The sequence below is a fragment of the Echinops telfairi genome, unplaced genomic scaffold, assembly GCF_000313985.2.
Source record: "Echinops telfairi isolate 266 unplaced genomic scaffold, ASM31398v2 ScPeMD7_7410;HRSCAF=8448, whole genome shotgun sequence".
Classification (NCBI taxonomy): domain Eukaryota; kingdom Metazoa; phylum Chordata; class Mammalia; order Afrosoricida; family Tenrecidae; genus Echinops; species Echinops telfairi.
The window spans coordinates 12984834-13000168 of NW_022111310.1; the positions used below are offsets into that span (position 1 = coordinate 12984834).

Here is a 15335-nt window from a genome sequence, read left to right on the forward strand (position 1 = left end):
TTCAGGTCATTTTAAAAAGACTATTAAAAAACTTGCACTAAAGAATTATACACTTTTCTTGTGTTGAAAAATATTCTACACAGTGTTATATCTATCTGTCCTAGGGAGTAGATTAAATTAAGTAAAAATCTTGTTCCCAGGAAGTCTACAACATAAGTATAACATTACTAATACATCTAGATTAGCCTTTATTAATGTTATTAGAAAGCTACAAGAAATAATTCCATGTCAATCCTGTGAAGTATTTACAAGCTCACATTTAGGGAAATACACTAAATAGATGCTATAGATCATCACTTCAATTTTTTTTAATTAAAAATAAAATGGTAGATTACTAGTTAGAAAGAGACAATATATAAAATTAGCCAAGGGAATTACATGAATAATTCAGATTGATCTTTTTTAAAATTCCTGTGGGTGTCATAAAAGAAAAAGTGACATGGAAATATTTTCTTTCCTTTTCAGCAACCACTATCTAATGTGCTCTCGCACAGCCAAGAGCCTCGACAAGAGCTGAGCGACATGACAGGGGAAGCAGAATGGCAATCACTCAGAGTGGGCAAAAGCGCTGAGAGACAGTACTGCTTACAAACACCTGGGCAAGGAGATGCCGTCCTCTCCTAAATGGCGTGGCTGAGTTTCCACTGAGTTGTAAGCGCTAATGTGATAGTAGTCAGGCTTCACGACCTTCCATAGCTTACAAGTAGAACTTAGAAGCAAAAACTGATTTTAACATTTGGACAGAAACACTGGGTGAGCAGGGAGATGCAGGGGAAACAGGACAGAGTTCCGCAGTAAATACCAACGTCCACGTTCATTTACCTTCTTATTTAGCCAGTGCCAGAGCTTGAGGATGGGGGAGAGGTGAGGAAGAGAAGAGAACAGTGGGATATCATTAGAGAATGCAATAACAGTATGGAAAGAAAAGAGTCGCTGACAGCACGGGAGGACATTATTCCAGAGTAAAGACAGGCCACAAACAAAACTGCAGTGCACGGTTTTCTAATCAGGACAAAGCAGTTCTCCTCTACCACATACTCAGTTTGAAATGATGATAACCACCAGCCTTGCTGGTACATTAACAATGAAATTACACAAAATCACTTGCAGACTTGTAGGTTTAAATAGTCAAGCAAATTCCAAAGATACAATGTTGAAAATATAAAAATTGTTGAAACCCTTCCACATATTGTGGACCAAAAGGATTTTAGTTGCTGTATAAATTAATTCATATCCGCACAATTTTCAGTGACCCTTGTAGATTATCATATCATTATTGCACATTTATCAAAAGAGAAAACTATTTCCAGACTTATTTTGAACAGTTTCCACACTTATTAGGAACAGTGAATACTTGCCAAAAAAAAATAGATAACAATCTGTGAATATTTGGTTCATTTCCTTCCATCCCAATTTTTATGCACAGTTTTGCAGTTTAAATCTTCTGCTCTGCCTTACGTACGTTACCTCAAGCTCCTCCTTAATACTTAACACTGTAATGTTCTTCGTGCTGAGCGGCAAGCACATACTTTAAAGATCAGTCATACGAAAAAGTCTTAAAACGAATTATTTCAGAGTGACCCTAACGGTCTCTGCAGAACTTCCCCTAAAGTGCTCTCTAGGCATGTTTACAGTACACGTGTGTACTCTACACGCAAAGTATACTTCAAATAACCTCCTAAACATGGATCATTTTAGGAACACCGATCTAACCAATTAAAATGTAACACAACAATGAAGGTCTCCCCGCCACCCCCCCAACGGCATTGACTCAACTACATTGTCATAAATAACTGCACCATAGTGTGAGGATGGTGAGAACCGGGCAGTGCTAGCTTCTGCTAGACGTAGGCTCACGATGAGGCACAGCTGATTCCACAGCACCTAATGACCACAGAGAAAGCATCATTCTGGCATCAACTACAATTGAGTATTTAGTTTGTGATTGCCATTTATTCTGTTAAGTATGTTGTATTCAGTGGAAAATAGTGGTCTCCTTTATTTTACTGTCTTCCTTCAACAGCACAGACTGCCGTGCATACTTATTATGATGTAAATAACAAATTTCTATTATGATGTAAATAACAAATTTCTACAAGACTGCCTCCATAACAAGGACCCCTGATGGTGCAGTGTTTAAGTGCTCACCTGCTAGCCAAAAGGTGGGGGATTCGAACCCACTGGTGGCTCAATGGGAGAACTATGTGGCAGTCAGCTTCTGCAAAGATGGGGCCTTAAAAACTCTACAGAGCTGTTTTACTCTGCTCTAGGGTCGCTGTGAGTTAGAACTGACTCAACTGCAGTGGGTTTGGTTTAGGTTTGGGCCTCCTTAACGAGTACTTTCTATGTTCCCAAAACTTCACCTGCTGGATTCTCCTAAATGAAGCATTCTCAGTACAAGACACGGGAACGAGGGAGACAGGTTTTAGTTGTTAATCGCCTCTTTTGTTCTGAAGTCATGGTGGAACTGTTGAGGGTACAGTTGCCAGCCTTTGGGGTGAAATCAACGTGCTCAGCACAGTGCACCAAAAGACTTTCTGGATCCAGTCTCTCCTAACTTGTCAGCTTTACCTCCGATGCTCCACCCGGGCCTGTTTACCTGGTGTTCCCTAAAAACTCAGCCTGTACGAGAGTCTGTGCCCTTTAAACTGTTCCTTCTACCAGCGCTTTCTGCTCTGTCTAATGAACTCCTGCTCGTGCATTAAGACTTGCTCCTGTATCACCTCCTCTATAAAACCTTCCCTCTCCTACCACTAATCACAATCATTTCTTGTACTGCCACCATATCCTGTAAATATTTTCCCTAGGCAAATAAATCAATGCTTATATAGAGCTTACAGTACACCAGGCACTAACCTAGGCATTTTATATCTATTAACTCATTTTACCTCAACAACCAGTGTAGGAGGTAGGTGCCATTATATGCATTTATTCAAAAGAAAACCAAGGCATAAAAGGTTAAGAAACTTGACCAAGGCCACATGGCAAGTAAGTACGACAGAGACCTGAAATCAGATTCTGGACTCACGGTCCATGCCCTTAACCACCGAGTCTCTGAATCTCATCACTGCCTCTGAACTATACTCAATGCTGTCTCTTGGTGGGAATCAGAAACTGAACTACATCTACTGACCTTCTGACGCTAAACTTCTTTCTACACTTGCTTTTCCTAGATTCCAGCATAATATATGACGCGTGGGATAAACTCCAAATACATTCACTGAATACCTGGTGAAAGGGCTTTGCCAGCTACTCAACCTCTCCATATTTCAATTTGGTCCTTATAAAACAAGGAAGTTGAATTAAAGTTTCCACAAAAGGCTTTCCCCCTATTTTTCAGTGGGGAGGAAAACACTTCATAGTTATTTAAACAAAATCTTATCTTTATGTAGACCGTAATTCAAACTTCAGAATTTCACTATAAACAACAGCAAAAAGGAAACAGAGAAAATGAGGGAGAAAAGAGTTACACTACAGAATTAGATATGAAATGTGTTATCAGCAATTATAAACACTATGTAACATGAAGTGGAGTATTTCAACGGATGAAATCTGTTAGTCCCATTAACGCGGTCCAGGCTCTTAAAATACAATACCTTGCTATCAACTTTTAGCAGGAATTTTCCAAGCCCGATGATTGGCCAAGGTGCTAGCGCTTCCTGCCGCTCCTTTAGAAAGTGCTCTATAACCTGCCACCACCCGTAGCAGCGTTTCTCCAGGAAGTTCACAACTCCAAAGTGGATAACAAGCTTTTTGAGTATCCAGACTATAAAGAAGATAAAAAATACATATACAGGAATAAAAATACAGATTAGATGGTTAGAACCTGAATAAAGTCCTTTCATAATCATGAATAAAGATCATTTCATGTGAACTTATAAACCAGTGTAATCAGTATTAAAAATAGAGATGAATGTAAAGTACATGTGTACACGTGTGTTTGGGGGTGGGCTGGGGGGTGGGAGGAGTTCAAAATATTTCCAGTAGATGAAATTGTGCCAGGAACTTGTCATACCATCTCCACCTGCCCATCTTGGCCTTCTCCCCCATGGAGTATAATGAATACCAAGCCTGACATTTCCTATTCTCTACAGCTATTGTAGCTACTCTTAGGTGGCTGGTATATGACCAGAGAAGCACTGTGATACTGTACCACTGCCGGATACTGTTTTCATCAGTTGTTCTTACTGCTCCATGCTGCTCTAAACTCACACACCTGAGCCTTCTGCCAAATGCAGCAGAGAAACAGTGCAGTGTGAGGAGAGCTACCTTGACTGGTCCCTCAGGCTGAGTGCGCACAACTCAAGGAAACACTGTTACACACTGCAGTAGAACGGCACTCTCCAGAGCTGGGTAGCGCTATGGCTTTTCGAGCAGTCATTCAGCCAATGGAGAAATGTCATGGAGCCAGAGGGATGTGTTTCTGATGTGTGGCATGGCTTGCAGACAAGACCCTAGGAAACTGATCCCATCCATTAAAATTTCTCTAACTCCAGGGATTCCTGTATTATCCCCTGCTTCGTAACCTCACTAGTAGTTCACAGCTTACCATTTTGACAGACGAATCAACTCAAGTCCCTAGGAAAAACCTTACTAGTCTGAGCCTGGGGAAACTCCTGGTTTCTAGAATAAACCACAGTATTTTGACAGCTGTCAAGTATCTGGAGGACGCTCTAGTGCTCACAGCCCCGTCTTCCAAGGTCATGTCAATTCCTCTGATGGACGAGGCTGAGGATAGGGCTCCGGCACACGTAACCCCAACAAACAGACTTAAAAGAAAGGGACCGAGAAGCTGATACCAAGGGCTCAAACAGGAAGAAAATGTTTTGAAAATGATGATGGCAACAAATGTACAAATGTGCTTGATACAAGGGATGGATGTATGGATTGTGATGAGTTGCACAAGCCCCCAATAATATGAAGAAGAAAAGAAAGAGGCCTACAGCAACTGACCCATGATTTGCAAATATAAATCATCTGGCAAAACTAAAAATGTGTGGAAGAATCTAGAAGAACTACTGAAACAAAATTTCACTAAGCATTTCTATAAGTACCTTAGACGGAAAAATGGCCACAGTATTTTCACTATGATTTGCTTAATTATAACTGAATAGGGAGTTTTGACTTAATAAGTACAGATTGTATTTGAGGTGCTGAAAAAGTTTTAAAATAGATAGTAGTCTGATAACAGCACAGCATTGAGAATCTAATTAACACCATTGAATTTTACATTTAAAAACCATTAAAGTAGCAATCTTTGTTACATATCCTTTATCACAATTTAAAACAAGAAAAGTGAAATGTAAAATGGACTTCGCTAAGAGTAGCTCTCAAAACTCAATTAAAAATAAATAAAATTTAAAAACCTTTTTAAAAAAAAAAACTCAATTAAAAACTCAGATTTGTTACATTTTCTTCCAGAGAACCATAGTTGGCTCAACTGTTAGATAACTCTCTGTGTGGAGTTATCAACCTCATTGGTCAGTTATGAACAAACATACACTTGACCTTAGCCATGAAAAAGTCAGACTGATCAAAGTGATACAATTCCGAAACAGTATGATTTAAATGTAAGGTGAAGACGTTTAGAAGCAGGGTAAAGGCGTTCAATAGTGGACACCTGCATGTAACCCTCAGGGACAGACAGGACCAGGGCCGAAGAGGACCTGCAATGGGCACGGGCAGTAACTGCACGATCCACAGGTTCGACCAGAGCTGGACAGCAGTGAAAGCCCAGACGAGGCACACAAAGTAGATGTCGCTGGTTTTCTTCTTCCTGAGAAAGGTTCCAATTTCGGCTTTTGCTCTGCCCAGCGTGGGTGAAGGGGTGGATGCTGAAGAAGATGAGGAAACAGGTGGAGGGGGGTCTCCCCTGTCCGCGGTTTCTGAAGTGGGAAAGAAAAAAAAAATCACATGCCCTATTAATATGAAACAAACCACAAAGGTTACCAGTAAGTATTATAAAGCCTTCAAAATGAACTTGGTAGTATGCATGTTGATTCTATTGGGTTACACAATAAAAAAGGATATATGCATTTGTACTGAAAATACATGGAGAATTACACTACAGACAATGCTTAAATGTGAGGGGTGCTTTTTTCTTTTGAGGGACTAGAATTAGAGGTGTTGTGGGTTATGTATTGGGCTGCTAAACACAAGGTCAGTGGTTCAAACCTACCAGCAGATGAGGCTAGGTCTGCTCCTGCAATAATTTACAGTCCCAGAGGCCCTGCACAGGATCACTAAGAGTTAAAATGGACTCTTTGGTAGTAGGTCTGGGTGTTTTGGCTTAGGGTTGCAGTACAAGAAAATGCTTTACTGCAGGGGTCCTCAAACTTTTTAAACAGGGGGGCCAGTTCACTGTCCCTCAGGCCCATTGGAGGGCCGGACGATAGTTTTAAAAAAAACAAACTATGAACAAATTCCTATGCACACTGCACATATGTTATTTTGAAGTAAAAAAAACAAAACGGGGCAAAAACACCCGGCGGGCCAGATAAATGGCCTCAGCGGGCCGTAGTTTGAGGACGTCTGCTTTACTTTTTGCCTTACTTCCTTAATACTGTTCAAGTTTGCTTTTGGTTTTTATGACTGTGCATGTGCACTATTTTTTGAAAGAAAGAGTGTGCATGTTAACAAAACGAGGTTTATATCTACTCTGATAGAGAATGGCCTTCCTGTGTCAATTTCACCTAAAGTGTAATCAACTGCGCTGACAAGAGGATCAACCCAGGCTTTCAAATATCTTCTTCTTTGAATGTGCTATAAAATAATGATAGATTGTTGGGACTGATAAGTTCTCAAAGAGAAATTATACTAAAAGAATTATTTCACATAAATCATTGTGTTCTCATATTGTTATACTGTACTATAGCAGTGTATTACCCTGTTTCCCCGAAAATAAGGGTTTGGAGTGTTATGATGATGGTCCAGAAGATGATGACATGACTGTCATTTAATAAATGTGTAAATGTACCATAGATTGTTGTACATGGAAATAATGGTAGTAACAAGAAATTCTTGATACTGTAGGATTCACAGTTTGTCTGGTTATGCTGGTTTGTGATGACAACTGCTACCGTACCGTATACAGGTAATAAATGTCCTTTTTTTGGGTTCAACAATAAGTGTGTACCATATTCTTCTTCATGGAAAAATAGGACCCTGAAAATAAGACCTAGCACATCTTTGGGAGCAAAAATTAATATAAGACACTGTCTTATTTTCAGGGAAACAGGGTATTATTTGCTGGAAATATTGCCATAGGAGTTACAGGTTTTTTATGTATTAACAGATACCAAGGTTACACAGCATGGCATCAGCTTTATATTAAACAACTCATACACATTTCGTTTCAATACATGCAATGTAATTCTTTCAATGTACCATCATTTATCCTCCTTCCTCACTGCATTCCCTGTTTCCATACCTCCTCCTTCCCTCGCCCTCTGAACTGTGTCCTTGGGTAAACGCTGCCCTTTTCATCTTAAATAGTTGAATGCTCGACACAGGAGGGATTTCTGTCTCGTTCCAGACCTGAAGGGTGACTGAGGGCCATTGTCTTATGGGTCCCACCTGTCCCCATCTAACCAGCAGCGCTGGTCTCTTTTGCTCCACATAGGAGGGGAGATGTTGGTGGTTCTTTTACAAAGCAGAGTTTTCTATTGTCACATCATTTCCTATTTACCTTTTTTCACTTTCTCCCTTCCATACGCATTAAGAAAACCTTGTCTGTCCTGCTCTCCCTCGCTACTGTATTCCTGACACAGAGAACAGGATCTCATATACAGCAGGTCCTCACGAAATATTTGTTGAATAAACAATTTCTCCGTTATTTGTTAACTTTCATAAGAGACTGCATAGTAGTCCTCTGTATCATACTCATGCTGTATCATAATGTTTCCTAAATGCTTTTCACTGACATAACTAGCACCCTGGCGAGAGTCCCCCTCCTCTGGGGCTACCATTCTGCCCAAAGGTTTGGGGCTTTAGCCCCAAGCTACAGTTGTCATACCCTGCTTGACTTTACTCTCTGAGTGTCTAATTTGAGAATTTCATGCAGGCAAGGATGGCAGATGCTGGGAAGAATAAGTCCATAATCAGAACATTATGCCCTTTTTACTTTTAGAAGCATAATTTTATGCGCAAGAAAACTAAGTATTCCTACTACCCCATGTCTTTTTCTTAGCCTCCTTTTTGACCTTCCTCCAGGCAGCTCCTCAAGAAGAGTGCAGCAGATTCCCTGGTTCCCAATGCCTGTGGAACAGGCAGGACGGCCTTGTACACTGCTGAACTCTACGTGCACGTGTGACTAATGCTGGCAGAGGCAAGGCCTCTGCATCCAGGCCACGTGGAATAGAGACTCTGAACACGTGTGAGGTCTGCTCCAGGGAACACGGTCGATCTGTTAATAGCATGAGGCAGGCCAATCAAAACTTTTAGAAGAAAAACAAGTCATGCCAGAAAAACGGCTATCTAGAGGCTGGAAACGAGCCGGAAGAGAATTGGTGGAAAGGGAACAAAAGCAACGTGAAGAAGTAGGCCGAGAGAAAACGAGGGAGAGGTGAACAAGAGCTGTCGATGGAGAGATCAGTAGGAGAAACCGAAGTGAGAGGAGAATGTGGAGACGGGTATGTGAGAGAGCAACCAAAGGAACCCGAGAGAGACAGAGTAAGCAATTTAAAAGAAAGGAATGAAGGTAACAAGAACCAAGATCAGAAGCCCCAAACACAAAGTAAGTCCAGGTATTCAAAAAGTGGCACGAGAGCAAAGAAAAGAGGGGATAAAATGTACAACCAGAAATCAGAGAAAGAGAAAATGAAGGGCAAGGGTCAGTTAGCATCTGGGGTTTTAGGGTCTTTCTTAAATTGTATATTCAGGCGTTATATTGCATCGTCCAGAATGACGCTGGAGACATTCCTTCATAATGTCAGTCACCTGCAGGCTGAGGCGAAGGCTGGTCTTCACCGCTTGACTCATACCCGGTGATGGAGATGGCCAAGGTAGCAAGGGTAGAGGCGGCCATGGAGATAACGTGCCCGGATAACTCTGCCCCTGGAAAACAAGATTGTAAACTGGTTAAGCACGTGAAAAAAGTGGGGGAGAATGCTTGACAGGAGTAGCAAGCCTGACCTTCTCCCTGGGAGAAGCTGGTGCTTTCGAACTGCTGAGCTTGCCATTAACAGCCCCCCACATCACCGCGATGCCCCCAGTAACCAGAGCAGAGGTGGGACACAATATTAACCAGGTTCACATCCCAAGTCCATAGTTACTAGTTGCATGGTCATGGGCAAATCACTTTAATATTGAGGGGTCAAAAAATACACACACACACACACGGGTCTTAGTTTCCTGAAGTACAAAATAGGGCTTATAAAGTCTGTCCTTACGTAAAAACTAAATGAAACAAAACATATAAAATGCTTAGAAAAATGTCTAATATGTAGGAGGCATTTAATAAATGTAAATTATTACCATTATGTACATCAAAACTACCAGATTTGGGTAGCATAAATTACAAGGACTAGCACTCCTATAGTATTTCTCTGTATCTCTATCTCTTCAGTCATTTGTTAGTAGCTAGGGTAGAGAATCCCACCACAGGGCTAAGCAAAGTACCCAAAATACAGTGGACCCCAAAAAGCTTGAGGGGGTATGTAGACTAATAGATTGAACCTTCAATACTATAGGCTTATGGACTATTTCTCCAACCTGTTGACATCACTTTAATATACAGTAAATATTCAATACATTTTAGCTAACTTAGTGAAAAATATGCATTATCAATCAAGTTAATACATGAATTATTCAACAAATTTTGAGTGTATGAAAGTTTTAGCGCAATAAAAGAACAGCATCCCCCCCAAAATAAAGAAGGAATAATGGTGAATTATAGAGATAAGATTTGGTAACTGCTCTTTTCAAACAGGAATGCATTTAATAACTTCCCTTTTAGGGAGCCTTATAACTCCAGAGATTCGGACAGGGAGATGACAAGCCAGACAGAAAGACTGCCAGAACCAAGAATCTGGGCAAGGTCATGATGTTGGATAAAAGTCCCGGCTAAAAATAGGCACATGGACAAGAGAACATTAATCTTGGGGTCCAAGACTATAAACAAACAAGAAAGAGCATCCACGGTTTCTAGTGTCAATTACAGGGCCAAGGCCAGTGTTAAGTGGAGGCTCAACTAACGGGATCTACAGAAGCCCAAGCAAGCCGGCCACTGATATTAGCAGCCTAGCACCTTAAGTCTGAAGCACAGAAAAAGATCAAAAGGTTGGCCAGAATGTGGTAACACAGGCAAATTCTGCAATGACCAGAAGAGTATTTTTAAATTGGGAAAATATAGTTTTAAACTAGTCTAAATGAGGAGCGCCTTCTTGATCTACTTCATTCTTTTTCGTAGAGTTAGCAGCCGCTGCCAGAAATAGATCCAAAGACACTGGAAAGCAGACTGCATACCAAGCAAACCCTTCCCAACATGCACAGAGCTCCCTTTGAAGGTGGCTTCTGTTTCCACTCCTAATGCCGATAATCTCTCCATCTCTCTCTGAAAGCTTGAGTATGACCTCACTGTACACCTGGTCAAGGGCAGAAGCTTGTAGATGGGCCTGTGGGAGTTGCTTTGGGCCTACTATTAAACCATTCCAGAATTGTGGAGACCAGGGAAGAAATCAGTAAGGAATTTTGTTTATTTCTTTTCCTTTTCCAATTTGGGTTCCCCTGAATAAGAACTATTCATACTGCATGCTTCCCCAAGATGTTTAAAGCACCTATGAGGCCTTTCTTGCAATTAGAAAAAAAAGTCAATTTATAAACAATTACCAATAATATGAACAGCACTCAGCTGTACTTGCCACGGCTTCTCAGGCTGGGTGTGCAGGCTACGAAAGACACATGTGACGCCTGTTTCCCTAGCTCTTGAAGAAGCACTTGTTAAACTCAGAAGTCATGGCTCACTGGGCCTAAATATGCTCCTCTGTAAAATGAGCCCCTGGGCCCTGGTGGCACAGTGGTTAAACAGTGGGCTTGCCAATCCAGAGGTCGACGTCTCTAACCTGCCCACCAGCTCTACGGGAACAAAGACCTGACCGTCTGCTTCTGTGGCGATTTCAGCACGGGAACCATTATGGGAACGTTCCACCTGCCACAGCAGCCCATGGCGAGTTGGGGTTGACTCACTGGCACGCAGTATCCACAACAAAATGAGTAGGAGACCAGTTGCCCTGGATTACTGGGAGAGTGAGCCTCCATACATAAAAGCTGAACAGAACTCACCCTGGCTAAGAGAGCACAATCGTTAATAGTGTCCCATTTCTCACAGGCAAGGTCCATTCCCGGTTCCCACCAAGTTAGAGTTCTGGAATCCAGGAGTCGGCACGGAAGAATGAAGGGGCTGGCAACAACAACTGAGTGCGGCAGGGATTCTTGTTAATATTTTCCGTAGGTCACCGGAGGATGACTATTCAAAGAGTCTGGTGAAGGAGAGATCACTGGACGTACGATCAAGCAAGGTAGGTTTAAACCTAAGCTCCTTCATTTATAACCCTTGTGACCTTGAGCAAGTCAGCTAACTTCTGGGATCAGACACCTTCATCTTCATAATGGAGACATCATCTATTTACAAGGTTTTGTTTGATCGTTGTTATTTTTTTTTTAGGATCACAGAATTAAATGCATTTGAACTAAGAATAACTGGATGGTGCCAGCTATCTTACTGGCAATGATCAAAGATTTGATAGAAGAATTTTGTTCAAGGAGAGAAAATGAAAATCAGAATTTCAAATGCCCATGAATTCCAGCTTTCCAGAAGCTATGGAGGATGGATGAACCTTGAAACTACAGCCCTGAGAGATGCTTTAAACTTCAAACCCCAAATACCCTCTGAAACCTTCCTTAAAGCCAACAGAAGTTCAGCTGATCAAGCAGAAAGGCTCTGCCTAAAGCAGCAGACTCTTTTCAGAATTATCTACGGGGACCAAACTGACAAGAACAACTCAAAGATGAGATGGAGGGGGCAGTGAGTTTGTGCTAATAAAGGAGGAACAACTCAGAAATGGCGGGTGACAAGGGCACAACTCACAGTACATGCTCACCTCCAGGAGGGAACTGACCATAAATGAAAGGGGGGAACTATGCACTACAGACTACCCATGGCTTCAGTCTTCACGCCCACAAGGTGGTGCAGGCAAATAAGAAGAGCTATCAGAAACTTGGGCTGGGGGTGGGGTAGGGGGAGAGGGAGGTAACAATCTCTATCCTATGAGGAGGGGTTATCTAGACAGGAGAGAAGTTAAGAAAATGATCCTATTAGGAAATCACTTGAAGCAGGCTGGAATGAGTAAAACAAGAAAACCCAAGCGTGGAAATTGACTCTTGATGTTTCCTCTATGTCTCATTTTAGATTTCCTTCTTTGTAACAGTCTAGAGCAGCGCTGGGAAAACTTTTGAGATGCAAGAGCCAATCCTGTCCCTCACAACAATTTAAAAATTACTATGGTATACCAGAAGCTATGGAGGATGGATGAACCTTGAAACTACAGCCATAAGTATACTTTGAAAAACAAAGGAAATCACCATTATCTGAAAAATATCCTTTAAGATGCTTCTGTTTTCATTCAGGGCCACATACAGCTCTTGAGCGGAAATTGCCAACCCCTAGTCTAGAGCCAAAATGCCCAAAATCTGATTTGCATACACCTCACCACTACTCTGGGATTATGGGTGACGGTAATAATCAGCCATAGTTCTCTTTTTCCCCCAACTTGCAATTTGACTGTAAAATTCTTGTCTTCACAGTTCTCTACAAATCACCATCAGGTAACTGAAACTTAGACCCAATCGAAGACTCATCTAAAACCCCTGGCTTCGAGCTACCTTGTGCATATGTACTCTTAAAGTTGAAGACGTACCACAACCATGGACAAAAGCAGGCAAAAGGAGGAATCGATACTGGGGCTAGGGATAATAAGCAGAGCGGTCTCAACCATTCACTGTATACAAAAAGTGAGGCTGAAGCTAACCAGAGGGACGCATGGAACCACCAAGCGTTTAACGTGGTTAGGTGTGACAGTCAGTGCGGACTCCCAGGTCGGTCCTTCAGCACCACCACTGGTGCTACGTTTGAGCGCACTGTTGCAGGACTGAGTCAACCCACCGCCTCAAGAGGCCTTCTTGTTCACTGACATGTGCCAGGCACAATGTCTTTCTTCAGGGACTGGACTCTCCTGATAACAAGCCCAAAGGACATCCAGCTTTGAGGAGCATTCTAGCTATGCCTCTTCCAACACAGATTGCTCGTTCTCCTCCCAGTCCACATTACAGTCAATATTCTTCACCAACCCCACCATTCAAAGGCATCGATTCTTCTTTGGTCTTATTCACCGCCCAGCTTCGGTATGCATATGAGGCCACTGAAAATACCATGGCTTGGGCCAGGCACACCTGAGCGCTCTCAAAGTCTTTTGAACACTTTAAAGAGGTCTTTGGTGGTCAATCTTTTTTCCATTTATCATGTCGTTGCTTTCTGGTCCCATTATGAGGATTTTCATTTTATGTTGAGGTGTAATCCATAATCCTCCTTGTCAAGGTACTTCTACAATCATTTACAACTTTACTTGCATGTGATATTAATGATATTGTTCGATAATTTCCACATTCTGTTGGATCATCTTTCTTTGGAATGGACACAAATGTGGATTTTTTTTTTCCCCAGTAGGTTGGTCAGCTGGCAGTCTTCCAAATTACTTAGCACAGACTGGTAAAATGTTCCAATGTTGCATCTATTTGTTGAGACAACTTCATTGATCATCTCTCCATTTCCGAGAGCCATGTTTTTCACAAACGTCTTCAGTGTAGTTTGGACTTCTTGCAATATTGTTGATGCTTGATCATTTGCTACTTTTTGCTACTTTCTGAACGTGTTGAATGCCAAACACTGCTTTTTGGTACAGGGACTCTTCCATCTTCATTAGTAGCTGCCCCAAGCAGAAAGCTCTTTCCATTGGTCTGATGTGTAACCAGTCTCATAAGATTATCAAGAAGGCGAGCCCTGCGGAGAACACTTGGACAGATAACAAGATGCAAAATAAAATAAAAACCTTCCTTTCTTTCCGTTGTCAGAAGGATGTATAATGAAGGTTTCCTTGTTCAGTTAGTTATTTTAAAGTTTTAAATGTACTTATTAATAAAAAGACATGATACAATGATCAGATACCCATTAGACAAAATTCACACTGAAGGCTTTAGTCTTTGATCTAAAGCAGTAGGTGCTTCAAGCCCTAAATGACAAAGAAAAAACTTCTCCAAACTGTTTAAAGTAAGAAGAACTCCACTGAAAACCGACCAAAACCCACGCCCATGGAGTAAATTCCAATTCCTAGTGATGCTGTATAGAGTTTCCAAAACTGCAAATCTTTACAGAAGCTACAGGGCCAATGTGAGTGGGACCTCTTTCGGGCACTAAGCAACTGCTAATGATGTGGTCTGAAGACCAAACACAGACGTGAACCCTGATCAGCACTTCTGAGAATCACTGCTAAGACAGGATGCTTCTTACGATGCTTAAAGAAAAAAACAGTACCAGGCTACAATGGCACAATGTGCACAGAACACCCAAATCCCATAATGTTCTATTTCGTAACATATTTTTGGATATGTTATGCAATGCTTGACTATATTTGCAATAGCCAAAAAGCCGAAACAACTAAAAAGTTCCATCAACAAGTGAATGAATAAACAAACTGTGGTGTATCTATCAATGCCCCAGTGTTCAGCCATAAACAAGAATGAAATACTACACATACTACAACTTGGATGAACCTTAAAAATGTTATGTTAAGTACAGACTGAAAAAAAAAAGCTATTAATTCTCCTAGTGACCCTACAGGACAGAGTAGAACTGCCCCTTTGGGTTTCAAACCAAGACTAACTCTTTATGGAATAAGCAGAAAGCCTCTTCTTTCTCCCATGGAGCGGCTGGTGGATTCAAACTGCAGACCTGTGGTTAGCACCCCAAAATTCAATCCACTATGCCTGTAAGGCTCCCTAAGTAAAGAAGCCAGCTACAAAGGGCATATAATGTGCAATTATATTTACATGAAAACCTTCAGAATAAGCAAATCTATAAAAGCAGAACGCAGACTAGTGCCAGGAGCTGAAGGAAAAAGAAAATAAAAAGTAAGGAATAGATGTGAAGTTTCCTTTTAAGGTGATAAAAAAGGTTTTAGAAGTAGACAGACTTAAAGGCTTGAAGGTAATCAAGCGGCCATCTAGCTCAGAAGCAACAAAGCCCACATGGAAGAAGCACACCAGCCTATGCAACCAGGAGGTGT

General features: G+C 41.4%; 1 protein-coding gene across 1 annotated transcript in view; it reads right to left on the minus strand.

Moving 5' to 3' along the window:
* Positions 1-15335, minus strand: part of TMEM245 (transmembrane protein 245) — a gene marked incomplete at its 5' end in the record, with an annotated part of 88325 nt that overhangs the window by 56499 nt on the left and 16491 nt on the right. Inside the window, 4 exons of the mRNA XM_045296534.1 lie at positions 823-846; positions 3597-3766; positions 5667-5885; positions 8938-9054. Coding sequence (XP_045152469.1) covers positions 823-846; positions 3597-3766; positions 5667-5885; positions 8938-9054 — 530 coding nt within the window. The remainder of the gene's footprint in view (positions 1-822; positions 847-3596; positions 3767-5666; positions 5886-8937; positions 9055-15335) is intronic.